General features: G+C 36.7%; 2 protein-coding genes across 2 annotated transcripts; both read left to right on the top strand.

The window, feature by feature from the left end:
• The first annotated feature begins 2332 nt into the window (after positions 1 to 2332).
• Positions 2333 to 3280, top strand: OR51A4 (olfactory receptor family 51 subfamily A member 4). The gene has a single exon (XM_003923834.3). It carries the CDS (start codon positions 2333 to 2335, stop codon positions 3278 to 3280), a length of 948 nt encoding a protein of 315 aa, XP_003923883.2.
• A 14980-nt stretch (positions 3281 to 18260) lies between these two features.
• OR51G1 (olfactory receptor family 51 subfamily G member 1) lies at positions 18261 to 21811 on the top strand. The gene is given in 2 exon segments (XM_003923379.3): positions 18261 to 18294; positions 20883 to 21811. Coding segments are annotated over 2 exon segments (963 nt in total).
• The last annotated feature ends 2421 nt before the right edge of the window (positions 21812 to 24232 follow it).

The raw sequence follows: 24232 nt of genomic DNA, 5'->3' as shown, positions 1-24232 counted from the left end.
GGGGGCAGGGAGGTGGGAAGAGATAGCATGGGGAGAAATGACAGATACAGGCGAGGGGACGGAAGGCAGAAAACCACACTGCCATGTGTGTACCTGTGCAACAATCTTGCATGTTCTTCACATGTACCCCCAAACCTAAAATGCAATAAAAAAATAAAAAATAAAAAAATAAAAATAAATTAAAAAAAAAAGTACATGGAGAAAGATTAGAGAAAAAGCAAGAGTGGAAAGAGAATTCTTGACAACATAACCAAGTGGGGCTTATTTTCGATGAAGATGCAAACAGTAGGTAATTTGCAATTAAGAAGTAATTATCACACAGTTCAAAAGAGTTTATGGCTAGGATATTGGCTCATGCCTGTAATCCCAGTACTTTGAGAGGCTGATGTGGGCAATCACTTGAAGGGAGGAGTTTGAGACCAGCATGGCCAACGTAGTGAAATGCCATCTCTACCAAAAATACAAAAATGAGCCGAGTGTGGTGATGCATGTTTGTGATCAAGTTACTCAGGAGGCTGAGGCAGGAGAATTGTTTGAACCTGAGAGGCAGAGCCTGCAGTGAGGCAATATCATGCCACTGCAATGTGGTTTGGGTGACTGAGCAAAACTCCATCTCAAAAAATAAAATCAATAAATCAATCAATAAAAGAGTTTTATGGGAAAGATAAGGTCATGCTTTTTATATTTCCACTCTTTAGTCAACTAAATATTAACATCCATCCACCAACTATTTACTAATAGGACTGAGTATATGGTTTTTTCCTCCTCAAGAGCCTTTTCCTTTCCTCTATACTAGCATGATTTTCACTAATGCAAAGATTTGCAATAGTAGAACTAAACTTTTCATCTTATACTCTAGAATCAACTAGTAGTCTGTTTAGAATGCTAAAAATAATACACAATTCCAGCTACATGCAATTCATAAATCCTTAAATATTGCTTCATAATGCTGACAGCCTGCTAGATACATAATTACCAGGAACATAACAGACCTGAGATCCTATCTTACCTCCACTCTACAACCCTTCTGTGATCTTACAACCCTTCTGTGACTACTTGATCTCCTTGAGAACAATTTTCTTCATCAGTAAAATGAAGATAAAGATATAGGTTGATAATCTTATTCAAAAAATTTCAGGTTTCAAAATCATTATCTGGTAATGGAACTCATAAGTAAAACAATTTAATTTTCTAAGAAATATCGGTCATTATTGTGTTCAAAATGTAAGAAAAGGAGCTCAGATCTTTGGCTTGCACATTCTTAAAGGCTTATTACTTTAATAGGTCCCTTAAAAGAGGTAGATTTGAGAAGGAAGAAAAACTTGTGTAATTTGGGCAAGTTGGTTTTAAAGGATATTTAGTTAGTAATGTCTAATAGAACTGGGGAGATGGATCCAGGATTCTGGAATAAAGTCTAGGATAAAACATTGTGTCCTAGGATGTTTGTCCTGCAAGACTTCCTTGAATGCAGAATCAATTCACAGCATCTCTGCTTAGACTTGGCCTTGTGCAGAGGAGTAATACACAAGCCAATTATCCATCAGAAATATAGTAGCTTTTTGCAGAGAATTTACTGTGTCTCTAATGCCCAGCAATTAAGGACCTGTCACCAAACAAATAGTCCCTTGTTACAGATGTGACCAGATACCTTAGTTTCCTTGGTATCAACTATCTCTGTAGATTTACTGTATCCACAAATGTTTATTCTAGTTTTTAGAAAAGATCCAACTTGGCTGCAATCTCCAGAGAACTCTGTGATCCCATAGGCAGTGGCTAGGTAAAAAGGAATAAAAGGAGTCTTCTGTGGCAAACAAATTCAACTGTACCTGGGGTTTATATATAAGGATTCTTTAGGTTTTATCAAAGGTGCCCACCTACATATCCACTCACTGGTAAGTACCCGATATTCTCACTTGTTTGGCCTTCATTTGAACTCCATTATTGGCAATAAATCACATAGAACTGAGGATCAGAACAGAGATCAGAAAGCAAGAATTAGTAGAGGAATCCAGTTAATTGACTAGGATTTACTAATATTTTACAGAAAAAATACAATCAGATGCATAACTAAATGCAAAATTTAAACCTGGATTCTTCCATAGAAAAAACATGTCCAGTAATAATTTCCCAATGTATTATGTAGACAGTTTCTAGCCTAAAGCAATATTCTTCTTTCTTCCTATGATAGATACATAAATGCTTTGTCTGTCAAAAGAACACTGAAAGCAGTTACAAATTTTACACTGCTTTTCTTTCTACTAAATTTTCAGATATTCTTATTTTGTTAACACATACTCTTGTATGTTTCATTGCAGAGCCCTATGAGGGTATCATGTCCATTATCAACACGTCATATGTTGAAATTACCACCTTCTTCTTGGTTGGGATGCCAGGGCTAGAATATGCACACAGCTGGATCTCTATCCCCATCTGCAGCGTGTATCTTATTGCTATTCTAGGAAATTGCACCATTCTGTTGATCATCAGGACAGAGCCCTCTTTGCATGAGCCCATGTACTATTTTCTTTGCATGTTGGCTATGTCAGACTTGGGTTTGTCTTTATCTTCTCTCCCGACTATGTTAAGGATCTTCCTGTTCAATGCTCCAGAAATTTCTTCCAATGCCTGCTTTGCACAGGAGTTCTTCATTCATGGATTCTCGGCATTGGAGTCCTCAGTCCTCCTGATCATGTCATTTGATAGGTTCCTAGCCACCCACAACCCTCTGAGATACAGCTCAATTCTTACAACTGTCAGAGTTACCCAAATAGGAATAGTATTCTCCTTTAAGAGCATGCTCCTGGTTCTTCCCTTCCCTTTCACTTTAAGAAGCTTGAGATATTGTAAGAAAAAACAATTATCTCATTCCTACTGTCTCCACCAGGATGTGATGAAGTTGGCCTGCTCTGACAACCGAATTGATGTCATCTATGGCTTTTTTGGAGCACTCTGCTTTATGGTAGACTTTATTCTCATTTTTGTGTCTTACATCCTGATCCTCAAGACTGTACTGGGAATTGCATCCAAAAAGGAGCAGCTTAAGGCTCTCAATACTTGTGCTTCACACATCTGTGCCGTGATCATCTTCTACCTGCCCATCATCAACCTGGCCGTTGTCCATCGCTTTGCCCAGCATGTCTCTCCCCTCATTAATGTTCTCATGGCAGATGTTCTGTTACTTGTACCTCCACTGATGAACCCAATTGTTTATTGTGCAAAAACTAAACAGATTAGAGTGAGAGTTGTAGCAAAATTGTGTCAACGGCAGCTATATAACTAACATATGTGATAGAAAACAGGGACGTCTGGTAAGATATTTAAGGTAAATGTGAGAAAAAGTAATATTTGACACAAAGAATTATCAACACATATTTTTTTAATCATAGACTTATTTTATTCACTCTGGATACCGAGAATGGGAATCAAACCAGAAATAGGAAGTGCATTGCCCAAGGCCCTCATTTCAGTTAACTAGAATAAAAATAAATGTCTTGTGATAGCAGCTCTGATACAAGCAACACATTACAACCAAGACAGAGAAGTGACAATTTCCAAAGTTCTGAGAGAATTGGATTGCTCGTTGTTCACATTCAATAACTAGAATAATAATAAATGTCTTATAATAGCAGCTCTGATCCAAGTAACACATTACAATTAAGACAGAAAAGTGACAATTTTCGCAATTCTGGCAGAATTTAGATTCCTCATTGTCCACATTCAATCTCTCTAAACCAAGTTCTTTTAATGCTAGACCTAAATTTTATATTAACTCTTTCTCTTTGTTCATTTTAATCATCTTAGTATATCATCATACAGAAAGGAAGTCAAAAGCTGGGATTCAAACCTCATCTCTGATACTCCGGCATAGTATTATCCTGAGTATATTTTAGTTTTTAAATTCAGAACTACATATCTTTTCACAAACTTTTCCTAATATAGGAAATCCTATAATCAGATCAGGGCAAGAACTGTTTCTGTGTTTGAGGTCCCTGACTATATCCATCTGCCTTTTCCAAAACCTTACAAAGACATGGGGTTGTGGTTGTGGTACAATGAAGCAATTGTTTACATGTTTTATTAACTGAAAGAAACAGAAGCTCATATTCTCCTAGTGTGAGGATAGGCAGGCCAATATGAAGACTTCACTTTTGGTAACAAGATGAGTAGCAATTAGGTGGCTTTAATAGGCATCTCATTGTTTCAGGATATTGTACGTAGATGTCACATAAAAGAATCTCTAAGATAATGTGTGTTTTGGGGCAATTTGACAGTCTTAATAAAATGAATGAAAAGTAAATTAAAGATACATAAATGCCAATGAGGAGGTGATGATTTATGGTCAACATAATGATTTTCACGTTTCTGAAATGAAGAACGTAGTTTTTAAAGGATTTAAAGCTCAACTCTGGGGCTCCTTAAACAGTGCTTCTCAACTGGCAGCAATGTTACCTCCAAGAGATGTTTGGCAATGTCTGGGGACATTTTTGACTGTTGCAACCTGGGGGCATGTGTGTGTTACTGACTTCCCCCGGTTACAGGTCGGAGATGCTACTAACCATTCTTTAATGCACAGCATAGCCGGTACCCAAAAAAAATTATCCAGCCCAAAATGTCACTGGTGCCAAGGATAAAAAATTCTAGCCTAAATGTAATTATCAAATAGTAAATTATTAAGCCCCATGGTTACACAAATTACCTTGCACTCAACTACACAGCACCTAGGATCAATCTGGTAACAGAGAAATTCCTCAGAAAGGAAACCAGTGAGAAACTTTGAGAAAATGGAAAGATTTCATTTGAGAGATGTTAAAAGACATTTTTATTCATCATGAATGAAAGTGTATAAAGAGTAATGTGAAGAATGTAAACCTTACCAAAAGGCAAGTTCGAATACTTTTTTAAAGAAGATTCTAGTAAGTCTTGTTGTTATTGTTCTGTTGTGTTGTGTTTTGTTTGTTTGTTTGTTTGTTTGTTTGTTTGTTTTGTAGACATTGGTCATTTGTGAGAGGTGTGGGGAAAACATTGTAAGGGATGGAACACTATAAAATTAAAAGGGAAGAAAGGGAGCATCATTTAGTCCATGTAGAGAATATGTGAATTAGGTAGAAATAATATGCCTTTAAGATATAGGAGTTACATGAGAACACTAGCATAATTTTCAAAGTAGATGACTGCTTGTCTGTATAACCTAAACGTCTTAGTTTTACCAGGGCCCTTTCTTTAGTATGTTGCCCACAAATATGATCATTTAAGACCTCACATAATTTGGAAGCCTACTGCCTTCTAGACTTCTATCCAACCCTAAACTATAGAAGCTAGTGTCATATTGCATCAAATCACAGACGCTATTGACTATCAGCTGAATTTCTTTTTCAGAGATCTTAAAATATAAAAAAGTGCATCCTAAAATGTATAAAATATAGTATTATATTTCCATTTAAAGTTGCCCCTAGTCATTGTGAATTAGGAATTTTCAGAAATATGGTGGTACTATAAATTTTTAATCTGGCAATAGCAAGAGACTCAAAAATAAATATTTTAATATTTGCAGACATTTGGAAAGAAAATTAGAAAATTGTTTCTTTGCATTATTCTTGTTCTGTTTCTTTTGCTATCTTTCTGCCACTCTCTCAAACACTTTTTATTTCTGTATGACCATTTCACAAATTAATTTTTTCCCAGAGTTTTTAGCTCAATTTTTAGTTCAAGATGCTTTTCTACAATTTCTTTTTGTATTGTCTGAGGCTGTTTGATAAATTACCGATCCTAGAAACTGTGCGGAGATTCTCATTTTAAGTGTCTTTTAGAGTGCTCATTGAAGGCATGCATATTTAATTATTTGGCATCAGTATATTCAAAAGTCATTTGTTAAATGCCTACTTTGTTCTAGTCACTTTACTACATACTTGTGAAAAAATGATCAATACCATGAGAAAATACTCTTTAGTATATTCAATTAATTGTGTGGACTCAACCCAATCCACTTAATTGAATGCATTATTTTTGCTTGAGCATTTGAATAGCCCATACATGCCACATTAAAAAAGATACAGTATATTTGTGTGTGTTTATGTGTGTGTACCAATGAGTTTGCCGATTTCTTAATGTTTTTGAAGTAAATAGGCCAGAAAAATTTTTCCTTTTGGTTTTTGTGACATCATTAACATTCTTAAAATAATCAGAACTTAAAAATACATTTAAATACAACAAGAGCCTGTTAGAAAATATTTTATTGCAACAAAAGCAAAAATAGTTCACTAACATATAATAGCCAATCATGATTTTAAAAGATTTTTAGAAACCAAGGAATAGACGATAACTACTTTAATTCTAGAAAGTAAAACTTAAACCCTTTTCTCAATAAAAAGCAGTAAGTCTAAAAATCAATGATAAAATACTAAAACATTCTCCCAAATTTCAAGACAAACAAGGATACCCTACATCACCACTTTCATATAATTTTTATTCAAATCTAGCTGGCCCACTAAGAGAGGAGAGAAAGTAGCAGGAATAGAAGCTAAAGAGACACCCAAGAACTCCTGGAAATAATCCAGCATCTAAATAAATAAATAATAAACAAACAAACAAATGTAGTATAATTGATAAAAGAAATAAAAACCTTTTTTAAAAATGTAAGACTCACTACATTGTCATTTTAACACAACAAAAGCAGTTCTTAGTCAACTTAATTTAGAAAAGACAATTTTTTTTTTTTTTTTTGAGATGGAGTTTCGCTCTTGTTACCCAGGCTGGAGTGCAATGGCGCGATCTCGGCTCACCGCAACCTCGGCCTCCTGGGTTCAGGCAATTCTCCTGCCTCAGCCTCCTGAGTAGCTGGGATTACAGGCACGCGCCACCATGCCCAGCTAATTTTTAGTATTTTTAGTAGAGACAGGGTTTCACCATGTTGACCAGGATGATCTTGATTTCCTGACCTCCTGATCTGCCCACCTTGGCCTCTCAAAGTGCTGGGATTACAGGCTTGAGGTATAGCCTCCCAAAGGTTTTACTTTTAAGACGAACTTGCTGCAAACAGTTTGCTTGTTTATTTATTTCTATCTCTTTTTTTTTTCCTTTTTATAAAAACTGAATAACCTCCCAAGCAAATCAAACATGATGGACAGATTTGTTTCCATCTAGCAGAACATGTAGCATGGTAGTCAAGCAGCATGCCTCAAACATGGTGGTCTTGGAGGACCAGTGCAAGTATCACCTTGGAACTTATTAAAAATATAGTAATTTATACACCATTCAAAATCTACCGAATCAAAATACATATTTTAACAAACTCTTCAGATAATTTTTTGGCACATTAAAGTTTGAGAAACACTGTACTAAAGCAATTCATTATCATCAAGTGTATAAGAACTTGTATGTGTTTGTGTATTAACAAAGGTAGAAAGACTTACAAGTATTACAGTTAGAAAGTGAAAATCCAGAGTGAATTTGTCTCTTTTTAATTTTCACATAACTAATTAGATCTTAAGTGCATTATATTAAATAAATTAGATATGATTTACACTGAAAAGACAAGCTCTCTACATGTGGTTGCTGGTCCATGTTTGCTCATACTTGTTACAAAGAGAATCTTCTGCCTAACAATTAAAGATAGTGTAAATCTAAATAAACTATCATGACTGATTTCATCGATTGGCATCAGTCAATCTAAACAGGATTGACTAAGGGACTAAAGAGGCAAGTGATATAGTGAGAGAACAAATATGCTATACTTAGCTAACAAATGACATATCCTACATATATAAAAAGTGATTTTTCATTCAAATCAATGTGAAAAAGGTATATAATCCAACAGAAAATGAATAAAAGCCTTGAACAGATACTTCAAAAGGAGGAGATGTAAATGGTCAATAAGCATATAGACAGGGGAGTATAATTTCCAGTTGGACGGAAATTAGTATGCAATATTAATTATCTGATCTCTTTTAGAACTTGGGACTCTAAAACAGCTAGCTGATCTGCCTCTCGACGTACTAGCTAATTACAGCGAAGGGAAAATGAGCCAAGATCAAGAGCTGATAAAGGTGCTGAGTTTGAATAGGACCCCCAGCTTTTTTTTTTTTTTTTTTTTTTTTTTTTTCAGTTTTTTTTGTATCGTACTTTAGGTTCTGGGGTTCATGTGTAGATCATGCAGGATTGTTGCATAGGTACTTATGTGGCAAGCTGGTTTGCTGCCTCCAGCCCCTGTCACCTATACCTGGCATTTCTCCCCATGTTGTCCCTCCCCAACCTCCCCAACCCCCTCTGTCCCTCCCCTAGCGCCCCCAACAGAAGTGTGTGATGCTCCCCTCCCTGTCCCCCAACTTCTGATTGCATGCAGTTTTCTCTGCCTGAGCCTGCATTATAAGTTTGGTCCTAAATTTGTGTCCCTTGAGTCAACTTTTAGAAGATTTTCCATAAAGTATCTTTTTATTCTTCAAACAGTCCCAGGCTTAGGCATCCCAAGGGGCTCTTAGGGCTTCATAAAACAGTGCCTGCAAGCGTAAAAGAGGAGCTTAAATGATTTTTTCCTACTTCTGATCACTTTCTTATCATTGACTTTATAGAGAAGTATCACACTGATTTTAAAATGGTAAGATAAAATTCTACTTTTTCAAAATATCTGACATAATTAGCATTACATCTTCTGTTTGGACTCTGAAAGGGTGGATTAAGTGTCAAATTAACAAGAGGAAATAGATTTCATGGAGATTAAGAATATTGCAGAATTTTCAAGGAGAGACAGAGTGTACACAGTAGGAGTGGGTGTCTGTGGAAGTATTAGGAATATCTATCCAGCCGTGCCCAGTCTGTATATGTGTGAGAAGAATGTATATCTATATTATAACATGATTTTCCTTTAAGTCATTGCACCTTTCTAAGTTTTTTTAATGTATAAGATGGATAAAATAATAACCTAAGTGAGAAAACCTATGTAAATCATTAACCAAAATGGCATATTACTAACTACAAGTTAAAATACAATAATATATCATACAATAATTAAGTTTGTTGGTGTTTGTCCTACACATTTGAATTATATCTCAATAGTGATTGCCTCTAAAAAATAATGCAATATTTAAGCAATGGTGAGACAAATGCAAGAACACAAATGGCCACAGTCTACTGACACAAGATTGTTTTAGTTACACCTAGTATAGTAAAGAAAGCAAGTTATGTGGCTTAGATAAGAAGATTCAGAGGATGTAAATACCTAAGTAATGTATATTATGTCATTATGTGGGATTTAGTCTTTCTCTTAAGTTACAGATACTTATTTTTAATAAGCTATAGATACCTAAGGACGCAAGTCCTGGAATAAAACTTTGGGCACATTGAGAGGTGGTGAAGAAGGGAAAAGTCTCTCAAAAAAGAAGCCAATAGACTCCATCTGTAAGCGTTAAGAAATTGTACCTTCATTGGAGCCAAAGCTGTCTCATATTGTCAATGTCTTTAGAAAAGTCTGAATCCAACATTGACAGGTAATTAAAAATGAGGGAGATTTTATGTTTAAATAGTTAATAATTTCTAGATGATTATGAAAATAGATAATACAACCCACACAGAAAACAACTTTGGAAAAGATAGCCACCCTCTTGGGAAAACAACCAAAGAACTGTGTTCTGAGATGTTACTAAGGAATCATACATTTTGCTGTCTGAGGAGCACTGAATGAGGAATTTAAAATAAGACAAACTAAGAGGTAAAAATCAGACACATTTTATTTGATGCAATAAGTGAAGTTTAGCCTGAAGAATGGGGAAAATTATTACCATCTTTAACTTTGATAAATGATACTCCATTCAGTAAATAATTATGATGCTACAACTAATTTTCACTTCCTGTGTTTGGTGCTAGAAATGCAATAGTGAAAAGTGTAAGGTAATTCTCTACCCTTAAATTCTAGTTGAGGGAAAAGATAGACATCAAATAATAATCAAGAAAATAAGGAAACTATTTTGTGTAAATGGGACTAGATTACATACCTGAAGAGAAAATAAGATTAAAAATTTTTTTTAAAATCAAATATCAACTCAATTCAAAGAAAAAAACGAATCTAAGTATTCAACAATAAAGCAGAAGGCTGTAGATATTAGTTAATATAGGAATACTGGGAAGAAGTTAGGATGTGTTGGCTGATGACTACCCACTCAGCATGATTTAGACTACCTTCTCTATAGGAAGGAGGGTAAGACCATATTTTCTAAAGGTTTTTTTAACCCTAAGATCATATAATTAGGAACTTCCAGTTCTGCCATTATTTCAAATATTCATCCTATACATTTATGTTGGTCGGAATATAGGTTTGGAATAATTTATGTATTTCCCTCCTAATTCACAGTAAATTGTGCTGTTCCCTTCAGAATTTTGCTTTCCTTGCTCAAGAAGTTTTTATAAAATTGAAATAAGATAACTGGTTTTATAAGATTGAGACATGAGTATTTTCATGTAGTCAATGGATTGTCTCGAATTGTTAAATGTGCAAAGCCTAAGTTGTCTGATAATTTAACAAGTTCCAACAAAGTCCTGGATGAGGAAGCAACTTGTATTCTTCCCATGTGCTTTTATGTTTAACTTTCTTTTTTTCTTTTTTGTTTTTTTTCAGTCTGAACTGACAGTAGGAACACAGATGTTTGACATTAAGAAGTATCTACTCTTAGTATCTATAATGTAACAGAAACGAATATTTTCTGCCATAACTTCATTTAAGACATTTCCAATGTCACTGAGAGAAGAACCTAGTAAAGGTATTCATGCCTCCTCTTAACGACACAGAAATGGAAGTCCTTAGATTCCTCCTTCTTGGGATCCCCGGTCTGGAGAAGAGTCACATCTGGATATCCATTCCTTTCTCATCCGTATACCTTCTTTCTCTGATGAGTAATTTTACCATCCTTTTATTAATCAAGACAGAGCAAAGCCTCCATGAACCTATGTACTATTTCCTTTCCATGCTCTCCATCTCTGACCTAGGGCTGTCTCTCTCTTCCTTACCCACGACTTTGGGACTATTTCTATTTGATGTCCATGAAATTCATGCAGCTGCATGCTTTGCCCAGGAATTTTTTATCCATCTGTTCACAGTCAGTGAAGCCTCTGTACTGTCTGTAATGGCATTTGACCGGTACCTGGCAATCCGCAACCCTTTGAGATAACAGCACTATCTTAACTAGCTCCAGAGTCATCAAAACAGGGGTTTTTCTGACTTCTAAGAATATTCTTTTGATCCTTCCACTGCCCTTTCTCTTGCAATGGCTGAAATACTGTCATCAAAACCTGCTCTCCCACTCCTATTGTCTCCACCAGGATGTCATGAAGCTGGCATGTTCTGATAACACGGTCAATGTTGTCTATGGACTCTGTGCAGCACTTTCTACTATGCTGGATTTGGTGTTTATTATCTTCTCCTACATTATGATTTTTAAAACTGTATTGGGAATTGCTACCCCTAGAGAGCAGTTCAAGGCTCTCAACACGTGCATCTCTCACATCTGTGCTGTGCTTATCTTCTATATGCCCATGCTGAGTGCTGTGATGCTCCACCGGTTTGCCAGGGTTGTGCCCCCTATGATCCACGTCCTCATGGCTGATATTTTCCTGCTAGTGCCACCCCTGATGAATCCCATCGTGTACTGCGTGAAGACCCGACAAATCCGAGAAAAGGTTGTGGGGAAGCTTGGTCCAAAAAGAAGTTAATCAAAGGAATGAGAAAGGGAATGAATATATAAGTGGTAACTAAATAGATATTGACTGTTTCAGTGGGAGAAAGTACAATATACTAGAGGGGTCTTGTATTTTATAGTCAGATAGAGCTCATAGAATGAAGGACTTTTGACACTCAGTACCCTAAGTGCCCTTATGTTCCCGTGAGTTTGTGAAAATTACTTCAGGTCTCTGATTCTAAGATTGTACATCCAATAATTTTAGTCTTAAAGGAAGACTGGAAGCATCTGCTTCCTGCTTTTAAAAATATGCCAGTAAAATAATATGAGAAAAGTACCTATATAAAATGTGTCTTAAAAAAGTATTCTCCTACTTTTATTTATATTCGTAGCAAAAAGTCCTATTAAGAGAAGAGCTGAATTATTTCTTCAATTTTTATTGAAGATGCAATATTTGATCAAATTCATAAACACTGTGCACAGACTTAATAATTTTAAAATATGAATATTAACTGCATTTTTGGATGAATATAAATTCATACTACAAAAGCTATTTTTCTGGAGTCATACTATTCAATTACATTATAACAAAGGTCATTTTTTAAAAGAACTCTAAATGACCATGTCTCCATTGTTTATTTCAGTGACACATGTTACAAAAAAAAAATACATTTATCTTCTCATAGGAACATTCTTAGCTCTGGCTATTGCTTTTTAAGCCTTTTCTGCATACATATTTTACTCCGTTCTTAGAATCAGCTAATCATACCCATTGTCTAAAGGTTATCTTTTTTTACAATATAAAAGTAATTAGTGAAGATCTTACTATTTTCCTCAATCTTTTATCTAAGTAAGACTGCATTTCCACTATGAAGTCTTTCCTGACTATTTCCAGCCAAAATAGACTTTTGAACTTCTCTTAAATATCAATCTTTCTGTCTTTATTAATCATTTTACCTATCATGTAAATTGCCTTGCCATCCTAGAGTCCCAAATGTTGTTTTTGCATATATAACCTATGTTTGTGGGGCCTTAAACAATTATTTGATGTTAGAATGTGAATCTCAAGAGACTAGTGATTGTCTGCCTTACTTACTGATTCATACTATTTGCAGGCACACTGAGAAGCCCATAGTATGAACACAAATAACTGTGAATAAATAAATGAATGAACACTTACCAAACGTTGAGATAATATATGCAGAGTCACAAAAATCACACATACACATATACACACACATTGTCATCTTTAATCCTGAATTTATAATAATTTCTCCAAATTTGATATTTTCTCAATCCTTTTACATATTTTCCTACAATATTCCACAGGGACCTTTTGAACATCATAGAGAAATAAGATTTTTTGGTGACTCATTCATGTCTTTGTTTTCTCTGTGTCCAACACATGCAATGCCCATGTTTGTTTTAGATTGTAAACAAGGCAATGAACTTTTATTTTTATAATGCCATGAGTAAATATACTTGATAAAGATCTTGAGAGGAACTAGTGAAAATGATGTTTATTTTGATAGAGAAGAAGTTTATTTCTTAAAGCCAAAGGTCAGCGTAATTGAGAAAATGACGCTGGGGACTTCATTCAACTGCAAAGAAAATTAGGTTTCTTGACCAGGAACCATATTCAAAAATAGCTGAATAGTAAACCACTCCAAAACTAAGTGACCCAAAACAACAATTATATATTTGGTCATAGCTCTGTAATTTGTGCAGAGCTCAGCAGAGATATCTTGTCTATTCTCCAAAAAGTACCAATGGACACCTTCACTGGGATGGAGGATACATTTTGAATACGGTTCATTCCCAAAGCTCGCACCTGATGCTTGCTGTCAGTGTTGAGTTTAACAAAGCTCTGACATATGCTTCTCCATGTAGCTTAGGCTTTTATGAGCATGTTAGCTGGTTTCTGAGAAAAACTGTTTTCAGAAACAATAGAGAGTATGCCAGAAAACAGGATAGAAACTTCTCATCTTGTTAAGGCCTATAGCTGCAACAAATAAAAGGTAATTTCCACTGCATCTATTAGTTAAACATGAATGGAACAAGCTCAGATGCAAAGGAAGAGAAATAAATTCCATCTCTTGATGGGGGAAGTGATACATAATTTGGAGTTGTCTTTTATCCAACACAGACCAGAATGACTATTTAGTTTAATAGTCATTTTCACAAACTGCAAATTATGAATCAGTGTAGGCCTCCATCTGTGTGTCTGTGCCTGCGTGTCACTGAGCACTAATGAAGACCATTCAGGAGTTGTTCAAAATGGAACACCTCCATCCAGGAGTTGTTCATAACAACTGCTATTTCAGTTGATCATCAGATATGACTTAAAATATGGTCACTTCACATTTGTTCAGCTCCCACATTCATTTCTCTAAGGGATCAAGGAAGCTGTGTATAAGCACCTTTATATGCAGTGTTCTGAAGAAAATTTACAAACTTTTGACATTGAGTGTAGGAGGGAAACCCCATTAAGTGCTGTCTGAAGCAAGGGTCTGAAGCCTCAGCCTGTTCCCATATAAATATTGATTTAGAAAAGAATTAGAAATGTAGTCACATAGTTATTCCTTTATATAATCATATATAATCTTATAGTTATTCACTTGTAATCATAAAGATATATACTCAATATAACCTTTAATTTTACTAATGATGGTCGATCTGGTTATGAAGCATGGAACTGAGGTGACATTGTGAACAAAGTGATCCTAAGCCCTCTGTCACACCCACATAAGGTCTGCTGGAGGGCACCTCCACTGTGCAGCAGCGCCAGCGCTGTGGAAGCACCAGCGTTTTAGCCAGCTAGGGAAGGAGATGTCCAAAGTGACGGAGATGTCTCCTTCCTTGGGGGAGTGAGGAGAAAACTCCACCTCTCCAAGCTCTTGTGGCAGGGCCTGGCAGCTGTCCGGGAAGGCGGCAGACATCCAGGGGCTTAACCGTCTCCATGTGATGCTGTGCTTCAGTGGTCACATTCCATGTCTACTTTCACGCCCTGCTTCTGCACCTGGTTTCTCTTTTTCTCAAGAATTAATAATGGTAACATAATCTTAGTATCCTTGATATTTCTGACAAATATGCAAAGAGTGATGACCCATCAGGTTTTCCTCTCACCTTGGCTATTTGAAAGTCTTGGGCCCCTTATCTTCAAGACACGTGATTTACCTGACCCTGTCACGGACCACCATTACCTCACCCTACCTTCCCTGCCCACTGCTTTGTATTCAATAAAAGTCAGAGTGTCCAGGCACTTGGGGCCACTGCAGGTTGGCAGTGGACCCCCGAGCCCAAACTCTCTTTTCTCTACCTCTGTGTCTGTATCTTTTATTTCTACAGTTTCTCATCTCCGGACCAACAGGGAGGTGTTCAGAGAACCCTATAGGTCTGGACCCTATATCTGGCACGCCAATGTGAGTGTTTTCCAACATGGGCTTCTCCTTTGAGGTGTGAAGGTACGCCTTGAGTGTGGAATTGGAGGATTTATTGATGAGAAATTCCTGAGGACTGTGATTGATAAGCTTGTGGTAAGCTTGGGCAACTCAGAGGATTTCAGGGTAACCCTGGGACAACCGAATACAAAGTATTCGGCCTATCTTAATTTTACTAAAATTCTTATTTAAAAAAGAAGGGTTAATGTTTCTTCTGATAAACTCTTTCAGTTATTTGAGGTGATAGATCAGTTCTGTCCTTGGTTTTCCATTAACAGAACCTTAGAACTTAAGGATTGGGACAAGGTCAGCAGCTAGCTTAAAGTGGCTCAAAAGGAAGGGCATGTTTTTCCTGTTACAATCTGTTCTATCTTGTCTTCTGTTAGAACTGTCCTTGAGTCTTTGCAGACACAAGAAGAGTCCTTGGAGGCCAACTCCTCCTTCTTCTCTTTAGAGGAAGTTGAAGACGTCCTTGAAGTACTTTCTCCTGAGAACACTGCCAAGATAGAGGAAGCCATTGCTGATATGGAAGCAGACCCAGCTCTTTTGTCTCTCCGTCTACTCCTAAACCTTAAGCACCACCTTTTGATGACTGTGAGGATCTTATGTGTGAGTTGCACGCTCTTAATTGGCAAAGTTCTGTTGAGCCTCCCATGCAACCACCGTCATGACCAGGACCTTCTCTGCCTGGCTGTCGGCATCAGCCCAGTAATGAGGCTAAGACTTTGCCCTGCTGTAGGGCTCAGCCTGCTAATCAGACTCTGACTGTCCTATCTCTGCCTTCCTGCATCAGGCTCGAAAAGTTCAAGTTCTCTATCAGTTGTTTTCAATCCGTTTGTGCTTTCTTACTCCGTTCTTCTGTTGCTTTGTCTTTCATTGCTTTATAAAGAAATAGCTGAGCAAAAAGGGATGAGAAAATTAAAGATAACCCAGCTAAGAAAAAAGAAAAAATAGATGAGGAAAAAGAAGGAGTCTGTCAGACCCTCCTCCATATTTTATCAAAGAGTGGCCAGATCCACCTGACGTTCCTCCTTTAGAGGAATCAGAGGCCATTTCAGAAGTAAAACTTGCTCCTCCAGCAGCAGCCTTTAAGTCAGCCCAAGGCCAGCAAACATTGCCCAGGCAGGAGGAGCGAGCAGCACAAAGACGAACAACAAGCAGCCACTGGACAGGGCCAGGTCCGCATACCTACACGCGGCTTTCTGCAGGTGTTCCACATTGAAGTTTTGTGTGTTCTTTGCAAACAAGCAACATCCTAAATTGTAATTTTCTACTAAAATTTAAGTAAAATTTAAGTATTTGTAAGACCTTTAAACGTGGCTCTTTTAAAATCTGATTTAAGTAAAGTGGTAACCTCTAAAGGGAAAGAAATTACAGATAGCTCACAAATTAGTAAGGAACAATTAGAAGCAAGCCATATAGCTTTGCTTCTCAGTACAAAAGAATTTCCTAATTAACTGATAGGTTGCAAAACCTGCTTAATATCGTAAACGTCAACAGCAGCAAGATGGTTCAAGGCCTCATGCCAAAAACCTTGCAGGCAAAAAAGTGCAACATCTGTACCAGTAGGGTAAAAGACCACCAGCCCAAGACAAAATCCTGCTCCGGCCAGAAAAATGTTACAAAAAGGGTTAAGGTATGTCAAAAGATAGAAAGAGAATGTGTGTGAAAGAAAGAGAAAGAGAGAAAGAGGTAAGGAAGGCAAAGAGAAAGAGAGGCCCAGAAAGTAAGATACAAAAAAACACATAAAAGGGTAAATAAATATTTTAAAAGCTGTAAGATTGCACCCTTAGTAAGGAAGGTTATAAACCAAACAAAGTTTAGCATGTCTAAGTTTGTCAGTGAAAGTTGTAAAAATGTCATAGAAGGGCATTTATGTAAATAGGTAGTATAAATTTTGGTTTCAAGGTTTAAACAAGTTTTAAAACATTAATTGTAAAAAAAAAATTTTGTAAACATATTAGTTAAAAGTATCATCTAGTGTTTTGTAAACTAGACATTAAAATAAATCACAACAGGTTTTCTTAAACCACTAATCTGCTGTTTTACAAAAATTATAAGTCTCTCACATGTTACTGTTGATACTTTCTCTCATTTCACCTGGGCTATGTGCCAAACAAGAAAAAACACAACTCATGTTAAAAAATATTTGTTATCTTGCTTTGCTGTTATGGGCATTCCACAAAAAAATTAAAGCAGACAATGGCCCTGGTTACAACTTCAAAGCTTTCCCAAAGTTTCTGTTACAATAAAAACCTTTTAGTATTCCTTGCCCACAGATCACGGACATGATAGATTCCCCTTTTAACACTTGATCTTTGTACCTCATTACATTATCCAAGTACTGGAGTTTCCCAGCCTCTCATGATCTCTATCCTCAGAAAAGAGCCATAAGAACTCTTCAGGGAATTCTCAGACTTGAGAAAGGCTCCTGAAGAGAAGCTTCTGAGCTCTTCAAAAAGACCTTGATTCTAAACAGGGGATATTCTTGGAGCTGAGCTACCATCAAACCTGAGCTCTGGATGGAAGTGTGTCCTCCAAGCCCTTTTCTCTTCAATTGCCAGGGCTCAGGTATGCATTGCAAGCAGAAGCACTTAGACAACAGTCAGAACACAGAGATCGCTAAGCACAGGGAACCTGAGCCACATACTGAGCTCTCAGTCTTAGCTATTTGTTAAATCCCCTCATCGTGTCAGTTTTGAGGGGCAGATGGACCCGAGATTGACCTGTGGTTCTAGTACTAGCTTTGTCATTTTGTTTAATCGTGTAAAGCCATGTTCATCATTTTGCTTAATCCTTGCTACCTCTCATCTCTTCTCTCATCATTCGAAGCACTAGTTTTTCTACCTTCCTCACCTTACATTGTATCATGTGGATTTGACAGCACTTTGTAACAATTAAGCTCTACAGTAAGATAAGGTAATGATTGTACTTGGAAGGTATTTTGGAGACTGTTGTAAAGACAGATGCTGATAATAGTCAACAACTTTGTGTGCAACTATGTGAGGAATACGAGCAGAGGGAATCAGAGTCTCATCAGGATCATTGCCCAGCCCACCTCTTTTCTGTCTCTGTCATAAACCCTAGGATGACATGCCTTTATTTCATTCAATAAGAGCTGAAAGAGCCACGTGTCATGTAGTTTAGTGGAGGAAATCAGATGACACTTCTCTGATCCACTGAACTGGAGGTAAGTGCTATTGAGAAGAAAATAAATGGACAGTAGCTGCACTAAATACTATTCTGTGTAATTCCTACTGCATTTCATCTCTTTTTATCCATTCACACATACATTTATTCAACATGTATTGAGAAGACTTTAATTAAGTTCCAAATCTGTGCTAGGCTTGTGAGCTCTGATGATACAGCATTTCCATTTCTTGGGTGTGAATCATGATGTGCTTTTACCTATTTTATTCCTCATGGCTTGCACATTTTACTCTTACTCATATCCACATTATAATATGCAAGGAATGTATTTTGAAAGTGAGAAAATAAATGGGATAGAATATTATTATTGTAACCACTCACTAGGTAGGCAGGATAACTCTTCTCTGTCTGGAGACATAGAAGTGAAAATAGACGACCTCTAAATGTTTCTGGTATTTCTCTAACTCTGAAATGACTCAGAGTAAGATAGATGGAATCTGTGTCTTCTGGCTGAAAAGTCATACATATATTTAAACTTTTATTTGCATCTTTTTATTGATAGAAAATTTTCTCTTTATCCCTATTTCTTATTAAGATATGTTGCCATTTTCTCACTTAATCAATGCTCTTAATCCTGTAAGGGCTTTCATCACTGCCTAAGCTGCTCACAGCAAACTCTGCAAATTCTTTGATAGCTACATTTTCCTTCTCAGCCCAGCTCCCTTTCAAGTCTCCACATCTTTTTTTTTTTTATTTCTCCTTCTCTCTTTGCCATCTCTCTTTATATCCCTTTTTTCTTCTCTTTTGAAATAATAAAATAATGGTTTTATTCTTATATTAATTATTATGCTATTGATTTACTGTTACTTGTTTGCATTTGAAATGTGAGTGGCAAAAGCTAGAGGGATGATATTCTTTCTTCAGTAGAGGACATTCAACATGCCTCTACTTTACCAGGAAAAAATCTTGAAAGAATACTCTCAACTTCCTATCTTTCTTTCCTACAAAATCCTAATATTCTCATCCATCTGTAGATTTTCTCTCAGAGGGAAATGACACAGATTATAAACTTTTTACTTAATCTTCCTCACCCACTAATAAGTTAAGCCCTTATAATGCTTTTTCAGTCTATTGAAACAGTCTCTGAAAAATTAACCATGAGTTAGTCATTGTAAGTAAAATGATATTAAAAAAAAAAAAAAAAGAAAGAAAAATACCTTGACCTACTTCATCTTTTTTTTTTTTTTTTTTTTTTTTTTTTTTTTTTTTTTGTAGTCAACAGTGGTGGCTTGATTTTATTGACATTGTGTACTACTACTTTCACCCTATTTCTCCGATTCTCCGTTCTCTATCCCATTTCTAGTTTTAATATTATGACCTGCCCTCATTTAAAAGTTACCAGTTTTATGAACTAATAATGCATCTTTCCTTTTCAGCTTGCATCTCCTAGGAATTTTCTCCATATTCATGGTGCATACCTGTAACTCAAGCCCTCTATCACACCACAATCACTATATATAATGTCCTCTAGACCCTCTCCCCAGAAATTTATTTCTAAAGTTAAATTCAGCAAATCCCAAACTGGACTTGGTCTCTAAAACATGTGTCTTCTATTGTTACCATCTTGACTTATTGAATGCTACTCACATAATGGAAATATCTATTTGTAGACTTCTCCAAGACAGGAAAATCATGGGGTTTAAAATTTTATTTTTTAATGTTCTCTTATAACAGCTAAAGTATTGTGCAATAGTAGTAGAAAAACATGGTTTAATTTCCAATAACATAGGCTTTGCAGTACACAGCCAGGGTCTAAATTTCATCCTCATCCTTACTTGCTCTGTAAACTTACCCAGGTCACTTTACCACTCTGTGTCACAATTTTTCACCTGTACTATGCTCCTAAGAATAAAACTTACAAGATAGAATTGCTGTCAGAGTTGAATGATGTAATACACATTAGGCATTTACAAAATTAACAAGTTTGTAATGTGTTTAATACATGTTATCTATTTTATGATTTTAATGCATATGATAAACAATGTACTAGTCACACTGCACTTATATATATAAAACACAATAGAGCATTTTTCAATGCAATTAAATAAAATTTATGGAGGCAGAACAAAGGAGAATTCAGTTCGGATATTACAGGAACAGACCTGGATACCTAGATGTCATATCAATCCAAGCCCCCCAGGCATAACTCACTCTGAGTGCTTTCCGATTTAGTTTCCTCATTCTAGAGATTATGGGCTTCTCCTGCTGATTTCAGATTTTTCTCCTTTGCTCCATGTGCTTCAAACCCGGTATACATCTCTTCTGCCTCCACATCTCAATTAAGTTCTGGCTTAATTGCCCTGCTATTAGAGACACACATCTCTCCTCATATCTCTCAGAACTAAGTCCCAAACTCCCCTTTTCTAGAATTGCTTTCTGAAGTCCAAGATTCTTCCAAGATGTTCCCTTGTTCCAGGCTTCAGATTTGCCTACTACTATTTGCCTCCTCACCCACCAAGAGTCTCCTTCCTAGATCCAATAGAAAAGGCTAATAGATCAGCCCCTGCCCGGTTCTTCCCGATGCCCTCTGCAGATCCTTCCTTACTGGCTGGTCATGGAACATGCAGGTGAGCCACTTTCTTTCTGATGGGCTTCCAAGGTCTAGATCTCCATGGGTGGATCTCTGTTCCCTTCTGCTCCATCTACTTGACAGTTATCTTGGGGAACCTCACCATTCTCCATGTCATCCATACTGATGCCACTCTTCATGAACCCATGTACTATTTCTTGGCCATACTAGCTCTCACAGACTTAGGCCTTTGCCTTTCCACATTGCCCACTGTGCTGGGCATTTTTTGGTTTGATGCAAGAGAGATTGGCAGGTCTGCCTGTTTCACTCAGCTCTACTTCATCCACACCTTGTCTCTAGTGGAGTCATCAGTTCTATTATCCATGTCCATTGACCGCTACGTGGCCATCTGCAACCCATTGCGTTACTCCACTGTCCTGACACCTGCATGTATTGTCAAGATGGGGTTAAGCTCCGTGCTTAGAAGTGCCCTCCTCATCCTCCCCTTGCCATTCCTCCTGAAGCGCTTCCAATACTGCCGCTCGCATGTGCTGGCCCATGCTTATTGTCTCCACCTGGAGATCATGAAGCTGGCCTGCTCTAGCATCATTGTCAATCACATCTATGGGCTCTTTGTTGTGGCTTGCACTGTGGCTGTGGACTCCCTGCTCATCTTCCTCTCATACGCCCTTATTCTTCGCACCGTGCTCAGCATTGCCTCCCGCCAGCAGCGACTCCGAGCCCTCAACACCTGTGCCTCGCATGTCTGTGCTGTGCTGCTCTTCTACATTCCCATGATTGGGCTGTCTCTTGTTCATCATTTTGGTGAACATCTGCCCCGCGTTGTACACCTCCTCACGTCCTATGTGTATCTGCTGGTACCACCGCTCATGAACCCCATTGTCTACAGCATCAAGACCAAGCAAATTCGCCAGCGCATCATTAAGAAGTTTCAGTTTGTAAAGTCACTTAGGTGTTTTTGCAAGGATTAAGTTAGAATAGAGAGAGGAAGCCCACAGGTTTCTGTTTGTTTGTTTTCAGCTATGCTGTGGCAAAACAATAAACTGTTGATTGTCAACCAAAAGGCAATTGGATGTGCAACAGAAGGCTGTGTGACCAGAAGAAAGTTACCTACCTCTCTGTTCTCCAGTTTCCTCAATTGCAGAATAAGCAAGGAAATAATGATCATACCTGCCTTCCTTGTAGAAATGTTGTAAATATTTAATAATTCATGTAGTTTTCTAATACAGTATCTGGCAAATATACAGTTCTCAATAAATATTAACCATTATTATTGGACAGAAATCTAAAACAGTACAAAATTTTCATCTTTCAATTATCTGGCCAGTGTCATTTCATTGATAATCAAGTTTTTAAACATTTCAATTAATTTTTGTGTTACTTTATTATAATTATAAATTTTATTCATTTACAACATGTTTGTACATATCTACATCCACACCCCAGGTAATGACTTTTCATGATAGTCTTTACTAAGCATATGCCCACAAAATGAAGAAAAGGAGAAGATGCCCTGAGAGTTTAAGGAAAGTTATCAAACTGAAACAACATGAAATTATTCATGGGTAATCTTCAAAAGATGTAATTGAGATTGAGGATTATCACCTACTATCTGAGTAACTAGGTGAAGCTTGAGTTCTTCCTTTAATTATGATGGTAAAAAGGGGTAAAAATATGAAAGAAAATCATGTGCTATTTTATGCTATTGTAAGATGTTTCTCTCACTTCTGTATCTAGCCATATCAAACAAAGCCTGCATGAACACATAAATACTACTGTTTTTCTTTCTTGGTATATTTTGATATTTTCAGCATATATATCTGCTGTGTCACGCTTGTTTGTGTTGGTACATATGTCCTAGTTGGCCAGTTTGTATGAATTCATTTCTGTACATTATCACATATATCTAAATACACAGAGAATGGACTTAGTAACTCTTCACATATTCATGTAGGAAGAAGTATTTTCTGCTACAACTTTATGTGGATTCATGGGAAGGAGAGGGTTTTGATTCAGCAATTTCTTTTCTTTCTAGTTACCTTGGCTTGACTCTAGATGCCAAAAAGAAAATCACTGGAAGGAAAACACAAAAAATGTGAAATTCACCATGAAGAAGAAGTAAATTTAACTAGTAGTGCTAGAAGCAAGTTACCTCCATTAAAAATGATCAATGAAGTTGATAATTTTTTCATATGTGTGTTGACCATTATCTTAAGTGAAATATCTCAGAAACAGAAAGTCAAAACTGCATGTTCTCACTTATAAGCAAAAGCTAAATAATGTTTATACCAGGACATAGTGTTCAAAATAATAAACACTGGTGGCTGAGAAAGGTGGGAGAATGGGAGCGCAGTAAGACATGAGAAATTACTTAATGGTTACAATACACATTGCTTGAGTGATGGTTACACTAAAAGCCCAGACTTCACCATTATGTAATATATCTGTGTAATAAAGCTGCACTTGTAAAGGTTAAAATTAGACAAATTTTTTAAAAGAAACAACTCTAATAAAACTTTTTAAAATTAAAAAAGATATATTTTAGAACCTCTTCTTTCTCTGTGAGGAAGACACCAAAGAAAACGACCATAAGCATAACCACTTTAAATAAGTGCATATGATTAGGAATACATACAAAGGTACACAATGTATTCACACAGTGGCTTGAGTATTTTAAATACGTAGATTCATACAAATATACATCCTAATGAAATATCGAGTTTTGATCAGACACATGCACTGAACAACAATGCTTACAGGCTCATATGAGTGAAACCATGCAGGCATACACACACATGCATATATGTACCAATTTATAAACCTTCTGTAACTACGCTTTTTCTTAGTACACTGTTTCCACACTGGATGACGCCATCAGCCTTTGGTCAGTGCATGACTTGAATCCCTCACTAGCCTGCCACTGTCATTTATTTTATTTTATTTTGTTTTGCTTTATTGTATTGTATCCATGTTTACAACCTCGTCCACTTACTCATGTTGGCCTCTTTTGGAAAAGTCAGTATGTCTTTCTCTGCTAGACTGAGCCCCCAAGGCAAGATTTGGGACAACTTGATTACACCAGAGATCTTTGGACTACACCTGAACTGTGGGCCTAGGGAAAATGAAGAGCTTCTCTTTTACAGAGTTCAACTAAAACAAGCTCTTCATCCACTTGTCATAAGAAGGTAAAAGTCCAACAAGCTGTGTCTATGCTTTCTGCCATTTCTCAGTTATCCCTTCAATACCAGGTTGTTACTCAGCTCCTGGAATATTGTTTGGAAATCAAGACAGAATCTAAATAAGCTCCAGTGATTTGACTTCAAAGATTAGCCATCTCTAAATTCACAGAATTCAATAAATATTTACTTGTTTCTGTAGTATTTTATCTAAGT

This window comes from Saimiri boliviensis, chromosome 6 (genome assembly GCF_048565385.1).
Source record: "Saimiri boliviensis isolate mSaiBol1 chromosome 6, mSaiBol1.pri, whole genome shotgun sequence".
NCBI classification, from domain to species: domain Eukaryota; kingdom Metazoa; phylum Chordata; class Mammalia; order Primates; family Cebidae; genus Saimiri; species Saimiri boliviensis.
The sequence above is the reverse complement of the archived record's forward strand: the minus strand, read 5'-3'. Positions and strand labels throughout refer to the sequence as shown.

Excerpts from the sequence above, each read along its gene's own strand:
- OR51A4 (XM_003923834.3), top strand. The coding sequence starts at position 2,333 with ATGTCCATTATCAACACGTCATATGTTGAAATTACCACCTTCTTCTTG.